The sequence below is a fragment of the Plecotus auritus genome (assembly GCF_963455305.1).
Source record: "Plecotus auritus genome assembly, chromosome: 1".
Classification (NCBI taxonomy): Eukaryota; Metazoa; Chordata; class Mammalia; order Chiroptera; family Vespertilionidae; genus Plecotus; species Plecotus auritus.
The window spans coordinates 147,966,528-147,983,833 of NC_137770.1; the positions used below are offsets into that span (position 1 = coordinate 147,966,528).

Genomic DNA, 17,306 nt, shown 5'->3' on the forward strand with positions numbered 1-17,306 from the left:
CATCAACCTATGAACCAGTTAAGTCACAGTTTGATTTCCCGGTCAGAGCACATGCCCAGGTTGCGGGCTCAATCCCCGATGTGGGGCATGCATGAGGAAGCCGATCAATGATTCTCTCTCATCATTGATATTTCTCTCTCTGTCCCCTTCTCCCTTCCTCTCTCTGAAATCAATAAAAATATATTTTTTAAAAAAACATTGGTATAATTATATACTATACACTATATTTGTCAAGTAAAAATTTCCTTTAAAATTTATTTTACATTACTTTTAGAAAGTTTCAAATTTTATACAAACACATTATCCCAAATACTCTCAAATATACTTGAGAATTTAAAATGATATAGTTGAGTTTTTAAAAGCTTACCTGAGAGGCAGAAACACCAGATGACTGCATATAATACTGCTGATTCTGTAATTTTGCATACATGGAATACATTGGATCTTCATTCATTAACTTGGTATACAATGAAAGTGCCTCCATCACTTTAACATTAAGTTCTGAGAGTTCTGAATGTTTTCTGAAATATTATACAATAACTTGAAACATAACTGCTATTTAATTAGTACAATGTTCTAAATAATAAGGCGTATCAAAATAGCAAAAAGTGATACAGACATTATTAAAAATTTACCTTGTGACAGAAAATATTCCGTATTTAGCTCCAAGGCAATCAAAACTCAGATTTAGGTACTGTGTTGGGAGAGCTTATTGTAGTTGACTTTACTTTGAAATATTTAGGTTTCCCGAGAAAATAATAGATGGGTCATTTGGGCTCTGGTAATGTCACTCATGATTATAATAGTTAACCCTTATTTTTAAAAAAGACTAATATAGTGAAGGTCAAATAAATCCTCACCTTAAAAAAAGATAAAAAAAGAGGAGACCTGGGTATAATTCAAATTCGCACATCTAGTAGAAAACAAGTAAATGAGGACTGGTTCCTTTGGCATATAAAAATAGAAAATATTAAAGAATAAAAATGAAAAATTCAAATAAAATAGAAAAATTAAAAAATAAAATATAACACAATAGAAGAAAATAAACAAAACTAGTAATAAAATAAATTATAATGGCAGCTCTATCCCAGTAGGTAAGTTTACAGAGAACTTCAGGGAAGCAGGTACACAATATAGAGAGGGCACATGCTCTTTTACCTATCAATATCTTCCAGCTTTTCATCAATAAGTGGTCCCATCTGGTGACACATTGCTAAGGTGACAAGATTTGAAGAAATATAAGAAAACGCAACTAAAGAAAGCAAATCTCTGATGAATATTCATATAAGAAATACAAGATGTAATTTGGAGTAATAAAAATGATCTTAATAAAGAGACCCCAAGATTTATTTTCTTGATCTCAAAAATATTAAAATACCAATATTTATTTATAAAATATTTGGATATTTTAAATAAAATATTTAATTTGTATAGAACTGTATAAGAATATGAATTCTACCAAAGTTTTAAATAGCATATAAATGTGAGACTGGGTCACAGAAGAGTGAGAAATGTGAACATGTTTTGTATCATTCTCAATTTTATTTAAGTATGAACCATTCTGTAACAGAACAGTAGATATAACCTCTAATTATCCCTTATTTGGAAGATAAACGAAAAACAAGGTTTACCTTCAAGATGAAGTAACTCTGGAAGATCTGGCTGATCATCACTGGGATCTGTACTTTGCAACATCTGTAGCAACTGGTCCATTTTGTCCTACAGGAATTAAATAGTTAATATAAAAAGCAACTAGTCATTACGCAACAATATGTTCTCACTTTGTTAATTAGATAATGGATAGAGAACGTTTGTAATTCAGATATGTAGACTCCAATTTTGTTTTTATGTGGTTAATATCTGTGTACTCTAAGTAACATGTGAAGTCAGAGCTCGAAAGCTCTACCTACTTATTTTTTAGTCCTCACAGTGATTTTCTTAAATGAGGATAGAGCCACATTTAAACTTACAATATGTGAGTTCCTCAATTAATTTCATGGTAGTGAATTTCACTTTGTTTTGAAGCAGCCGTAGCCTTGACATGCTGACAGGTGTAACCTCTCTCTCACGATGGCATTACTTATGACTAACAACTCAGTTATTACTTCTCCCCCAGGGTGAATACAACAGCTGTTTTAGAAAGGCATAGCTCAGCTATATTACAGCTGTTCTCTTTCTAAGTAGGGCCATAAAGACTTGTCTACATTTTCTTGCTACCCATGTTTCAGTTTGTGGTCTCTCTATTTTTCTATGTGGGAAAGGCTGGAAAGCATCTCAAGGCAGTGACTTAAACGTACTTTAGAATCTTTTGTTTGAATCACCAATGGGACTAATGAAACCATCTTTACATTAGTACCTCTATACATTATATAAGTACATAATGTAGGTTTATATGTAGGTTTTTAAAAATCAAAATATAAATCTTACATAGCACACCAAAGAATACTGTTATAATATTACAAGCTTTTCCCCATGCATGGTTTTTACAGGGTTATACTATTAAACATATGTACATTAGGTAAATAATGTAAAGACTACCAATTCAAAGCACAGAAGTTATTTAAACAAAAACAAAAACTCTGCATTATATATAGAAGAACAGTTTGAGAGATGAATTAATTACTAGAGAGTAAAAATGACACAGCATATAAGAAACTTCTGAAGGCAAAAGAATTTTATGTTTTGAAATGGGTACTATTTTTCAATGTAAAAGATTCACAACTTTAATTTCAAGCAGTCCAAAAAAGGCACATGTCAGAAAAGTTTTCCTATAGCAAAAAAAAAAAAAGGGGGGGGGGAGGGGAGGTGATTACAAGAGAGAAACTAATACCTGGATAATTTTTGTTGTGTTTACAGAATACTATACTCTATCTGAAATTACCTACTATCAGAGAAATAAGGTTTCCAGAGAGACCCCTAACTGACTCTACATGCATTTCTTATGTAATGCAATCAGCTAATTAACTTTCCCTAATCCAGTTGGACTCCTTGGCTCCTAGCAGTCTTCTACAATCTATTTCTGTAAAAGAACACTCTTCAAACTTTCTGCTCTGGCTCCCCTAAAAGAAGGCTAACTACTTATTAATCCCTTCACATATTTTAAAGATAACTTCTCATTTTTCATCATAAGTTTAAAATGTTACCAAGAATATAATTTCCAGAGCATTAAGGACGAACATTTTAAAATAAAACAATTATACATTATTTGAAATATATTTTAAAAATCTCATAATAGTGTTTGTAATAGCAAAAAAAACACAGGAAAAAATTGAAAACAACCTCACTGTCCAAAAACAGAATTAAAAAACCATGATATATCCATTCTGTAAAATATTAAGCAGAAATTTAAAATAACGAGGTATAACTATATGTGCTGACATGGTAAGAATGGGACTATATTGTTTATGTTTTTATACTAAAACAACACATGCATTAATTAATCAATTATTTTTAAAGAAGACAAGAAAAACATTCCAACTTCAATACCAAGTATGAACTGCTCTCAAGGTGGAAATCACTTACTTCATCAATAAAGGCTTGTTCCTCCGGCTCTGGCTCTATTGTTTCTACCTGAACATCATCACTAAATTGTACCGTCTTCTTCTCCGTTTTTACTGTAAAACATGCAATATTGCCTTTTCCTTAGAATACATTTATTTGAGAGCACTTTAAGTTACAAGAGAGAATTTGAATTTTTTTAATATTCCCTTAAGCTGAGAGACTCAATTTAAAGAATAATTAGGTTGCAGATTTCGGCAATAATGACTAAACATTACTTCATGTCAAGATTTCTTAATTTTCTCTTCTAAAGATCTTACATTTTCCTTAAAAGACACATTACTAAAAATAAGAGGTATATTTCTGAAACAAAGATTAATCACTAGTACACAAGAGAGTTTAGTAAATCGGTGAAAAAAAGCAAAATTTTACAATGGCATAAATGAACTCTGCAATTTAGAAAATCTCATTTGATAGACCATGCTATTTCAATGGAATGAATTGGAAAGTTAGCTATATGTTCTCCAGCATGCCACTCAGACTTTTGACTAAGAGAACGACATCCAAACCAATGGAAATTTTAAAAATAGCCTTGGCAGGGATCTGAATTTTTCACTACATCAGCCTATATATTTTAGTTATATTATTCTTTGCATTAAAAAATGATTATTAAGGGATCCACAAACCATTGGCCAGAAACGCATATTTCTCTTGCTCAATAAAGAAAACTTTAAAAATCTAATCAATATAACATTAACTAGTACATACCATATAAAGATCTGATTAACATAGCAATTAACCTTCTCCAAAAGAAAATCAAGGCACATACAGCTTAAAAGAAATGAATTTCCACCCAGCTGACATGGCACAGTGGCTAAGCATTGACTTATGAACCAGGAGATTATGGTTCGAAATTCCTGGTCAGAGCACATGCCTGGGTTGCAGCTTGATTCCCAGTGGGAGTGTGCAGGAGGCAGCCAATCAATGATTCTCTCTCACCATTGATGTTTCTATCTCTCTCTCCCTCTTCTTTCCTACCTGAACTTAATAAAAAGAAAAAAAAAAAAAGAAATGAATTTCCTCTCTGAATTTTTCATCCTTGTATCCACGTGGTCAATCAGTATTCATAAAAATATTAATAATCAAGAGGAAAGGGAGGTGGGGAAACGGTAGAATTAAGTAAGGGAAATAATATCTATTAAATTATTAAATGTGCTTAATGGAGTACATATTACATTTCCTCCAAAGAATCTACAATACAATCCTATGAGATAGGCCTATTTCACAAATAAGGTTAACAGGGGCTTAGAAAGATTATAAATTCTTGCATAGGTGAAAGTTAATAAATGGCAAAGCCTGAATTTGAATGCCAATCTATCTGGTTCTACCAGCCCACACAACTGGAATCTAGCCTATGATTTTACTCTGAGAACAGTAAGTCATATCACTTACAAATTCCTTGTTATGTGATTCCATATAAAATGGAAATAGTTTAATTCATCCCATTCAAGTCACCATAAAGCAAAATTCTACACACACAAAGTTTCAGCTGATTTCATGTTCCATGGAGGAAAAAAGAGATATATGCTATACATATTTTGCTTTTTACATCTTGAGCTATTAACAAGTAGAAAACTGGGAGAGCACTGTCTGCTATCCATAAGAGACACATGGTAGACTTCACATCCTGCCAGCTGACCATGCACAAATTTACAATGCTTTTACTCATGGGAACCAATACTATTACTATGTACACACATGTGTATTGTGTATAGTATGTGTGTGAATATACATATAAAATGTTTATATATGTAAAAAATAAAGTGCTTTCACAATATCTAACTGTGTCTACCAATATCTAACAAGCTAAGGAGACCAGGTATTTCTATTTGACACATTTAAGTGGGTTTTTGCTTCCTCATAAAGAATGAGGCTATGAGGATCACACTAGCACTCATCTTCCAAACTCGAGGACTACATTACATAAGCTCTGCTGCTCCTGTTTCTCTTTTAGGTGGTCCAGAGTGAAAATATGAGTTGGAATACTAATTTTAAAGTGCAATGCTATATAATGGGAAAAAAAAAGATGAGATGGCTATATGATCTACATGAGCTCTTGGATCTCATCATGAACAGAAGAGTTCGAGGCTATTCTACCCATTCCAACAATTGATTCAGGACAACCCAAACCCCCAGTAACAAACAAAAAAACCTCCACCCTCAGCCCAGGTTAAAAGTGAGCACAGTATGCACTGCCATTCAAACAAGGTTCTACACTTGTTTTTTTTTAGTTCTAACAAAAAAAGAATTAAAGACATAGGTATCAGGAATCTGTTTATAAAAATGACAAGAAACAACCTGGCATAACTATGACAGGGCATTATTTTCTCAAGATTCGTAATGTCTGGTTTGTTGTGAAAGCCTTCTCTTGAAAACATAAGTGTACTTACGTTTTTAAAGAAAAGTATATCTCTATATATATACACTTATGTATTATTTATTGCATTAATATTTATATATGTCTAGTCTGTATACAGTACTTGGTGCTATTGAAAATAAAAAGATGACTGACAAAAATCCATTCTTAGAATTCTTGTAAACTAAAAAAGAATTACGCATCTTGCAGTTTATAACATTAATTCCTTCTAGCTGTTATTATATAGACAGATGAGCTGAGATGAGATATTATGCCAGATAACTGTGGCTTACAACTTATATACAAAAATTCTTTTAAAATTCTAAAAATGTCAATCACTAATAGAAATCTTTATAGACTAGAACATATTACTGTTTCCTTAAACAAAGGGAGGTTATAACAATCTTGATGACTCAAACTCCTCATTATGAAGATTCATTAAAGTACAGTGTTATGAAAAAATATAGTCAACTGTCTATCAACATTTTGATAAGCTACCACCAGTTACATCTCCTGCAACTATTATGCCTGTCAGTAATATCACTACCACTTTTGCCCCACTTTCTAGTTTATTTCTCCTAGTCAGCAAAGATTTGGAAAAAAACACTATTTATATGATTAGCTATGGCCGCTTCTGAATATCTACAGGAAGGTTTAGAAAAGCCATTACTGTTGCTTAGAGGCCACAGCTTCCAAATTTGAGGTTAGAACACTAGAGAAATGGTCTCAACCTTTGAAAACAAAGAATTGTTTATGAGGTTACACTGCATTTGTCACATTTTATCAACTGATGATAATGAAAATACATAATGCATAAATTCCATTAACACTTTTTAGTGTGCATTTTTACACTAGCACATATATACATATATGTGTGTGAATATACACACACACACACACACACACACCATCACACACACACATATATATATTTATATGTATAGGTAGATATAAATTTTTTTTAAAAAAGAAAATCCATACTTTCTCTAAAGATAATCTTGGTAGACAAATGATTGCAATTCTTAGATGATTTATGGTAAATAATCTACTGACCAGGCAGCTGCATTTTTAATAAACACCTTGAAAACACTACCATTTGAAAGTACCTGCTCCAAAAAGTTGAATTTACTCAGCCTTCATTAAGAGCATTAATGATTATCATCCATTGACAGACTGGAAAATACTTACTCATTTCTGGTTCAGCAGTGAGATCTGCAGTTACAAAATTAGAAGGAAATAACCCCATGCCTTGATGGGTTTCACCTTTCCACCAGTTGGGATCACTATGAGGAACAAAAAGAATATCTGACTATAATAAAGATTTTTACCTCTATAAATCTTTTCCTTTTATAGTGTTTAACTTACATTAATACCAGATTTGAAACCCACATCAATCCAGTGAAGAATGAAATGAATGTATCATTATTATAAATAAGAGATGAGGCCTCAAAAAAAACAAGTTATTAAACACATAGTGCTTTATCTTTTGGAAGGCTGGTGAATGCTTAAAAGATTTACTATAAGGCACTAACTCTGCCCTCATAAAAGAGGTCCATATATTTAAGAATTGTCAAACCACCTGGTTTGAAGGCTCCACTGTAAGAATCCTTTGTAATCTTATATAATAATAAAAGTGTAATATGCTAATTAGACCAGACGTCCTTCCAGATGAAGCCGGGGCTGTGAGGGAAGCCCGGGTCCGGGTGCCTGCCAGCAGCCTGAGGGAAGCCCGAATCCTGGGTGCCGGAGGGAAGCCAGTGCCAGTAGCCAGGGGAAGGAAGGCCTACTCTTTCACGAATTTCATGTATCGGGCCTCTAGTCCTATATAATAGAAGGGTAATACGCAAATCGACCAAACAGTGGAGTGACCAGTTGCTATGACGTGCATTGACCACCAGGGGGCAGATGCTCAATACAGAAGCTGCCCCCTGGTGGTCAGTGCTGCTCAGCCACAAGCGGCAGTGCGGAGGATGTCTGACTGATGGCTCCCGGACTGCTAAAGGGTGCAGGCCGGGCTGAGGGGACCTCCCCCAAGTACATAAATGTCATGCACCGGACCTCTAGTATGATATATAATAGGACCTTAATCAAGATGTCCATTCTTGTGCTCTATCTAGTACATATCAGCAAATTTTTTCCCCACAAGAAAACACATATGAGAGACACTGTTTATAGCACAAAACGTTCACAAGGAACACATTTTAAGGTACATACTGTTTCTTCACTGTATCTATATCTAGTCTAAGAAAAGCTAGCAAGCTCTCAATAAATATTTTTTAATGAATGATCAAAGTTTTGTGTAATTTCCAATAAAACAGCTCAAATATAACTTATTATCTAATCAAGAAATCATTCAATATATTAAAAGCCTAATATGCTAAGTGCCCGGTCTTCTAGTCGGCCACTCAACCAATCAAAGGGTAATATGCTAATGATATGCTAAGGCTGCTCAACAGCTCACTATGAAGTGCAATGACCACCAGGGGGCAGACAGTTGACTGGTCGACCAGTCGCTATGACGTGCATTGACCACCAGGGGGCAGACGCTTTGACCAATAGGTTAGCTTGCTGCTGGGGTCTGGCCGATTGGGACTGAGTGAGAAGGGCCAGACATGCCCTGGAGCCCTCCCGCGGTCCCTCCCTGGCTGGCCAAACTCCCACATCCCTCCACAGTCCTGATCATGCACCAGTGGGGTCCCTCGGCCTGGCCTGTGCCATCTCACAATCCGGGACTGCTCAGGGGATATCGGAGAGCTGGTTTCAGCCCAATCCCGCAGGCATAAAAGGCTAATATGCAAATCGACCAAACGGTGAAATGACCCATTGCTATGACACACACTGACCACCAGGGGGCAGACGCTCAATGCAGAAGCTGCCCCATGGTGGTCAGTGTACTCCCACAGGGGGAGCGCAGCTCAGCCAGAAGCCAGGCTCACAGCTGACAAGTGCAGCAACAGTGGTGGAAGCCTCTCCCACCTCTGCAGCAGTGCTAAGGATGTCCGACTGACAGCTCCCCAAGGGGATCCTGCCTAAGCCAGCAGCTGGACATCCCCCAAGGGTTCCCAGACTGCGAGAGGGCACAGGCCAGGCTGAGGGATCCCCGCCACCCCCGAGGGCAAGAACTTCATGCACCGGGCTTCTAGTATTATAGTATGTACTAGAGGCCCAGCCCACGAAATTCGTGCACAGGTAGGGTCCCTAGGCCTGGCCTGCGATCCGGGCTGATCTTCCCCGGCTGCCAGTAGCTGGCCCCACCCCCCACCGCCGCCCTGTGTGTGTGGGGCGACCAGTGGGGCAATCGGGGCCCCGTTGCCACCCACGTCCGCCGCCACTCACCCCCAGTTCCCTGTTCCCCATTGGGTAATCAGAGCCTGCCAGCCAGGGGGAGGGGCCAAGAGGTTGACCAGCAGGCCCTGATCAGGTGATTGGGGCCTGCGGGCTGGGGGCAACTCCTGCATTGAGCATCTATCCCCTGGTGGTCAGTGCACGTCATAGCCAACCAGTTGTTCTGCCATCTGGTTGATTTGCATATTACGCTTTTATATATATAGGTTATAGAAATAACCTTAAATCTACTCAAATTTATTTTTAAAACCACTTATTTGCCAAGTTTAGTACTTCATTATAACAATTTTCATAAACATAAAGCTGTAGTAAAGACAAATGCACTGAATCACCTTTCCTATGATAATGTAAATGCATATAATTCCATGTAAAATTAATTTGTTCCAAACAAATACACTAAATAATAAACTCACTATATTCTGTATTTCTTACAGATTTCACAAATACATATATATACACATATTTGGTATATTTTCTAAAATCTTAACTTTTTTACTAATTTAACAATCTATATTAGATGGAACCAAAAATGAATAGATTAAACTAAGCCTCCAAAAAAAAAATTAAAACTAATTAAATAGATAAGAAAAAAATTAAACTACAAAATAAGAATCCAGCCAGTATATCATAAGCAAAGCAAACATCAGACAAAGAAAATAGCTGGATCAGTATTTTTTAATTGCATTTGTTGATAGCATCCAACAGTAGTAATATGAAACACGGAAATAATGTTATATATTTTCACATGAAAGTTTCCATCACCTGTCATCAAGAACAGTAATAATTTCTCCAGCTTTAAAAGTAAGTTCATTATCTTCAGCAGCTTCAAAGTCATATATAGCACGAACTTTTCTGCCTTCGTGTTGGTGGTTAGTTAAGAGGTTGGATGTACTTGGATACAAAGTGGAAAGGGTGGTGGACTGCTGCTTTTGTTCCTTCAGGGACAGCTCAATGGCTAGAAAATAATGGGTTTAAAAAGACCCAAAATGTTAACATGTCCAATAATCCAAAGAATTACAAAAATATATCTGAAGGTAAAAAGTATTCTTCTCTCAGTAGTGTAGATGGAAATTAGGACAATAAAAATCATTTCATCAATTTTATTCATTCATTCACAACTGAAAGTTCAAAAAAATAAACAAAAAAATTAAACAGCATGATGACTATTTTTTACTGAACAATACAATTAAAATAATTCTAGGTAATTAAAAAGACATAAACTTAGATCCATTTTAAAAATTTTAGTTGCAGATACATTTTCTTTTGGCTTTTCAATGTATTTCTATAGCCTAAGTTCCTGAAATGATAAAATCACTTGGGGAATAGTCTCAAACCTCATTGGGGACTTACTAATTGCTGAGAACCTGTATTTTATTGCTCCAAAGATAATTCTTTTATAATCAGTCTAAGAATTGGAATTTAGAAATAACTACAATAAAGTCTCACCTAACAAATTCCCCAAAATAGATTTCAACTGTGTCTCCTCTATCTCCATCCTCCTCTCCCCATATAGGCTATCACTATGGGATTGATTACCTGGCTTTCAAATCAACCCAAATCCCTTCTTCCTTTCCACCTCTGTTCTAGATCTCAATGAAAGACCTAATGAGAAAATAAAACTTTAAAACTATCATAAGAAAATATAGCAGTATGTATTTAAGGATGTTAGAGTAGGAAAAGAACAACTTAAGACATAAAAAAGCAAAAATTTTGACTAAAACTTGTTTAATAAAACACACTATTATCAAAGTTAAAGTATAAGCCAAAAATCAAGAGTAGATATCTACTATAGATAAAATAGGCAAATGATTAGCATGCAAAATAAAGACTTTCTACATATCATCATGTTTTTTAAAAAGAGACTCAATAAAAAAAGAGACAGAATGCAAATAAGCATCCAAAAACGACTCAACCTCACCGGTAGTAAAAGAAATAAATTTTAAAATAATGGGACATCATTTGGAATCTATCTGATTCATGAAACTTAAACACTGACAATACCAAATGCTGTCAGGAAGTTAAAAATAATAATAGCTTTCATACACGGGGACTTACTAATTGCTGAGAACCTGTATTTTATTGATGATGAAAGAGAAAATAAAACTATTTAGCAAAATTGAAGAAATGCCTGCCCCATTAGCCAACAATACCTCACTTTTAGTCACACAAAATAAACACACACACACACACACACACACACACACACGAGAACACATATAGGTATATTCAATGCAGCATATTTATTACAGTAAAAATAAAAAAAAATAAAACCCAAATGTCCATCAGGAGGAGGATATATTATAGTATGTATTTATTAGTTCACTGAAATATTATACAGTAGCTTAAAAAGTAAATTTGATTCATATGTCTAATCATGAATAGATCTCAAACGTTGCATAAAAAATACAGTTGTAGATAGATGGTACCTACAGTATTTATGAAAATTTTTATTGGACACAAAAAGTACTTGGTACTGTTTATGGATATTTATGCGTAAATTGTGTAGTAAAAATACTGATCAATAAGACATACATGATAGTCGGCTTGGGAGAGAAGAGGAAGAAGTGATATTGAGGGAAACAAAGTAGATTACAGCTTTAGCTGTAAAGTCCTATTTCTTTTATTTTAAAGTATTTCAGGAAAAAAATATTAAGTAAGCAACCCATCTTTTTGCCACCATCAGGGACTTAAAAACATACCTTTGGCTAAATCTTCTTCTTCTTTTTTGTTAGTCACAGTACCAGGATCCTTAGCTACCAGAGCCGGGCTTGCTTTTGCTTGTTCTGCAGCCTAACACACACAAAAAGGAACACAATATTTGAGGACTGATCTCAAATACTCCTAACCCCACCTAATCTACAAAGGTGCAAGATCCTTCTTGTCAATCTAAAACAAACTTCTGGAGAGTAAAAAAAATAAATAAATAAAGTAAAAAAAATAAATAAATAAAACAAACTTCTGAAGAATAAAGAAATACAACTGGAGTAGCCTGAAAAGGAGAAGAGTTAGAACTGGAGAAAACAGACTGAGAACTGGATACTTAGAGCCAACAGCCTAATAACACTGTTGCAGACTTGTGTAAAGAGGTTAAACTAAAAGCAGACAGTATGTAAAAAACAAAGAAAAAAAAAACACTAGAGATTTAAAAAGTTTAGAAAAATAATAAAACTGGAAAAGGGATTGATAGAGGGAGGAGATAACTATTTTAAAAACAGATAGCTTTAAAAAATTTTAAATATGTATTTAAGGATTCTATTTTATTGCTTGCTTCCCGATTAAAAGTTAGGATGTCCTCTTTAGGGACTCAGATTTATATCCTATCTAATAAAAGAGTAACATGCAAATTGACTGTCACTTCACAATAAAAATGGCCCCACCCACAGCCAATAAGGAGGGAATATGCAAACTGATGGGCCAAAATGACAGCGTCTGCCCGAGCCATGGAGCCTTCGGAGACGGGCGGTGGCGGGGGGGGGGGGGGGGGGGGGGGAAAGGCTTGGCGGGGGGGAAGGCTTGGTGTCCTGGGTTGCCACAGCAACCCAGGACGCCAAGCCTGACAGGAGAGCAGAGCAGGAGATGGGTTGGAAGGCTTAGTGTCTTGAATCGCCCCAGAGCAGAGCAGGAGATGGGTGGGAAGGCTTATTGTCCTGGGTAACCCCAGCGACCAGGAGAGTGGGGGGAAGGCTGAGCAGGAGAGTGGGGGGAAGGCTTGGTGTCCTGGGTCACCCCAGCGCAGAGCGGGAGATGGGCTGGAAGGCTTGGCGTCCTGGGTTGCCCCAGCAACCTGGAGAGTGGGGGGGAAGGCTTGGTGTCCTGGGTCACCCCAGCGCAGAGCGGGAGATGGGCTGGAAGGCTTGGCGTCCTGGGTTGCCCCAGCAACCTGGAGAGTGGGGGGGAAGGCTTGGTGTCCTGGGTCACCCCAGAGCAGAGCGGGAGATGGGCGGGAAGGCTTGGCGTCCTGGATTGCCCCAGCCTGATGGGAGAGCTGAGCAGGAGAGCTGGTAGAAGGCTTGGCTTCCTGGGTCGCCCCAGAGCAGAGTGGGAGATGGGCGGGAAGGCTTGGTGTCCTGGGTCGCTGGGGAGGGCAGTTGGGAGGACCAGGCCTGCAGGGGAGGACAGTTCAGGGGGACCAGGCCTGCAGGGGAGGGCAGTTGAGGGGGACCAGGCCTGCAGGGGAGGGCAGTTGGGGGGAACCTGGCCTGCAGGGGAGGGCAGCTGGGGGGGGACCCAGGCCTGCAGGGGAGGGAGGGCAGTTGGGGGGGACCAGGCCTGCAGGGGAGGGCAGTTAGGGGGGACCAGGCCTGTAGGGGAAAGCAGTTAGGGCCAATTGGGCCAGCAGGGGAGCAGTTAGGCGTCAATCAGGCTAGCAGGGGAGTGGTTAGGGGGTGATCAGGCTGGCAGGCAGAAATGGTGAGGGGCAATCAGGCAGGTAGACTGGCGAGTGGTTGGGAGCCAGCAGTCCTGGATTGTGAGAGGGATGTCTGACTGCCCGTTTAGGCCTGATCCCACAACGGGCAGTTGGACATCTCTTGAGGGGTCCCAGATTGGAGAGGGTGCAGGCTGGGCTGAGGGACACACCCCCACTCCCCGTGAATGAATTTCGTGCACCGGGCCTCTAGTATAACAATATAAATGCTCATAAAATTATACTATTTGGTAAAACAAAATACATGTAGTTAATTCTGGGAATATATTGCTGTCCATCTTAAATGTATTTTGTAAATAAGGTAGCTTACAAGTAAATTAATACATAAATTGATTTACACTTCTGGAATTAGAAGCTTCTAAGACTCAAAGGCCTCTTGGTTTTTCCATGGCAATAAAGGCAACTGAGACTCCAGCCTATCTTACCAGTCTTATTTTCAACCATTCTATCAGTGACCAGAAACTGCTAGCCTATATATATGCATGTTATATGTATACTAGAGGCCTGTTGCACGAAATTCATGCATAAGAGTGTCCCCTCAGCCCAGCCTGCACCCTCTCCAATCGGGGACCCTTTGGGAGATGTCTGACAGGCATTTTAGGCCCGATCCCACAGGCCCTGTGGGATCGGGCCTAAAACGCCAGTCGGACATTCCTCTCGCAATCTGGGACCACTGGCTCCTAACCACTCACTTGCCTGCCTGCCTGATCGCCCCTAACCACTTTGCCTGCCTGCCTGATTGCCCCTAAGTCCTCTGCCTGCCTGCCTGATCGCCCCTAACTGCCTCTGCCTGCCTGCCTGATTGCCCCTAACCACCTCTGCCTGCCTATCTGATCACCCCTAACTGCTCCCCTGCCAGCCTGATTGCCACCAACTGCTCTCCCCTGCTGGCCTGATCACCCCTAACTGCTCTACCCTGCTGGCCTGATCACCCCTAACTGCCCTCCCCTGCTGGCCTGGTTGCCCCCAACTGTCCTCCACTGCTGAACTGATTACCCCTAACCCCCTGCCGGCCTGATCTCACCCCCAAATGCCCTCCCTTGCTGGCCTGATCACCCCTAACTGCCTCTGCCTCGGCCCCCACACCATGGCTTTGTCCGGAAGGAAGTCAGACATCCGGAAGATGGCCGGTTGACCCAGTCTAATTAGCATATTACCCTTTTATTAGTATAGATTATATAGGATAGGATTGCTTAAATGGGGCGGGGGGAAGCCTTTTTCAGCAGGAGGAGATGCTCTTTGCAGACAAAAATACATAATCCCTATATCTGGACAAATAGCCAGCCACATGCACTATACTGCCAAACCAGTTACTAAAAAATTGAACCGCTTTCTTACATCTTACACCAAAGAGCTGTTGCCCTTAAAACCCCTCCTCAGCCCCCACCGTAGGTTCTGCCTTCGCAGTTCACCCAGATTTGGTTCTGATTGGTCGGTTTCTATGCCAGTCAGCATCAAAAGGTCCGCCTCTTAGGCAGCCGTTGGCTCCTCACAGTTCACCCAGATTTGGTTCTGACTGGTCAGTTTCTATGCCAGTCAGCGTCAAAAGCTCCACCTCCTAGGCAGCCATTAGCTCCTTGCAGTTCACCCAGATTTGGTTCCGGGTCTCGCCAGCAGCCGCAGCAGCTGCTATGCATACGTATACTTATACTAGAGGCCTGATGCACGAAATTCGTGCAAGAGTAGGCCTTCCTTCCCCTCGGCTGCCAGCACCGGCTTCCCACAGGCACCCAGGACCCGGGCTGGCTTCCCCCCAGGCTGCCTGCAGGCACCCGGGATCCGGGCTGGCTTCCCTCCAACCTCGCTTTGTCCTGAAGGACGTCCAGAAGTATGTCCCGTCTAATTAGCATATTACCCTTTTATTATTATAGATACACATACTGGTATTTCTACACCTATGACACACATTTGCTTTACTTATAATGTCCTCCCCTCTGGCTCTGTTTACTCCATCCACATTTTTCCCTGTTGAGTTGCAACTCATCAGTGGGTAAACAGCTAAAATAACACTTTCTCAGTGAAACATCCCTAAGCCTCTTAATAAAGCATTCCCTCCTTCTCCATGTTCCTCTGATAGCACTTTCAAACAAGGTGCTATGACATGGGTAGTTAAGAATGGGTAGTCAGGCAAACACGGGATCAAATGCTAAATCCATGCTCTTTGTGTCTCAAGTCCCTTATCTACAAAATGAGAATAATAATATCACCTACACACTACAGGATATTAAGAAGATTAAATTAACACATGTAGCTTCTAAAATCAGATAAAATGGGGGCCCCTCAAAGTTTAAACAAAAAGTCTAACATTGCCTCCTGGGATTTATAATGCATGTAGGAAATATATGTCATATGTAAGATGACTACAGCATAAAGGATGCTGAAGTGTGGAGTAGATAAACCCTATACTGTTGCAAGGTTTCTACATTTTACATGAAATAATACAGTATTAACTCAAAACAGATTTTTAAAAGTTACAAATGTATACTGTAATTCCCAGATAAATCAATAAAAAATGGAATTCTAATTTTTTTAATATATATTTTATTGATTTTTTACAGAGAGGAAGGGAGAGGGAGAGAGAGTTAGAAACATTGATGAGAGAGAAACATCAATCAGTTGCTTCCTGCACACCCCCTACTGGGGATGTGCCCGCAACCAAGGTACATGCCCTTGACCGGAATCGAACCTGGGACCCTTGAGTCCGCAGGCCGACGCTCTATCCACTGAGCCAAACCGGTTAGGGCGGAATTCTAATTTTTAAATGATTGTTGAGCAGGTGAAAGGCAAAATATTATAGTAACACACAGTTATATATTCTTCACTTAGTATATTTTATGTCAAATACACAAGGCATTTATTTTTAGAAAAGCTGATTACAAAAAAGCTTTTTATAGTTCACTGCATAGAACTTTAAGTACTTTCAATTCTGATCCATCTCTTGTTGCAGTGTTTTAATGATTATACAACTGAAAATTGAAAGTCAGAGGCAACCTTTTTCATAATATATAAAAATTTTTCACAATCTGGTCAATTTCACAAAACAAATATGTTGATTTTTTGTGGTCTATAAAGAAATCTCTATTGGTCCATTAGGAAGTGCAGAACAAGCTGCATTAAGCCTGCACTCCTGAACTGCACACTTTTCAAAGTTCCTTTCTATCATCAGGTTCTAAGTGTAGCAATGACACTTGTCTTATTAACTAGCCAAATACAGTAGCAGTTTACCATTACTTTCATCTCTACATCCAAAGTTAGTACTAAAAAAAAAATCACAACAGCATAAAAATAAGTTAGGTAACTAAAGTCTGACTTTTCTTATCATTTTTATTATTTTCTTCTGAACTTGGGTAAAAAATAAATTTAAAAATCCTTATATTTTTATAGGCTTTTGTTAAGAATGCTAACAAAAATCTAGTCTGACTAAATGTGATGACATACAACTAAGTGACTTCAAAATCTAGAGGTACTTACAGATCTTCCCTTTTTCCCCTAGATGACACATTTTTTTCATTAAACATAAAGTTCTTTACAAACAGCGTTTTCAATGATACACTTTTCAGAAAGTACTATAAAAAAAATCACCATTCTATTTCATCTTACTGTACTTTATATGCATTTTAT

General features: G+C 38.4%; 1 protein-coding gene across 3 annotated transcripts in view; it reads right to left on the reverse strand.

Moving 5' to 3' along the window:
• The window catches only part of STAM (signal transducing adaptor molecule), a 93,006-nt gene that overhangs the window by 14,089 nt on the left and 61,611 nt on the right, over nt 1-17,306 (reverse strand). For all 3 annotated transcript variants that reach the window (XM_080682252.1, XM_080682254.1, XM_080682253.1), the window contains 7 exons: nt 11,959-12,049; nt 10,022-10,214; nt 7,103-7,197; nt 3,523-3,614; nt 1,632-1,719; nt 1,159-1,213; nt 368-521 (listed from right to left, as the gene is read on the reverse strand). In XM_080682252.1, coding sequence (XP_080538378.1) covers nt 368-521; nt 1,159-1,213; nt 1,632-1,719; nt 3,523-3,614; nt 7,103-7,197; nt 10,022-10,214; nt 11,959-12,049 — 768 coding nt within the window. The remainder of the gene's footprint in view (nt 1-367; nt 522-1,158; nt 1,214-1,631; nt 1,720-3,522; nt 3,615-7,102; nt 7,198-10,021; nt 10,215-11,958; nt 12,050-17,306) is intronic.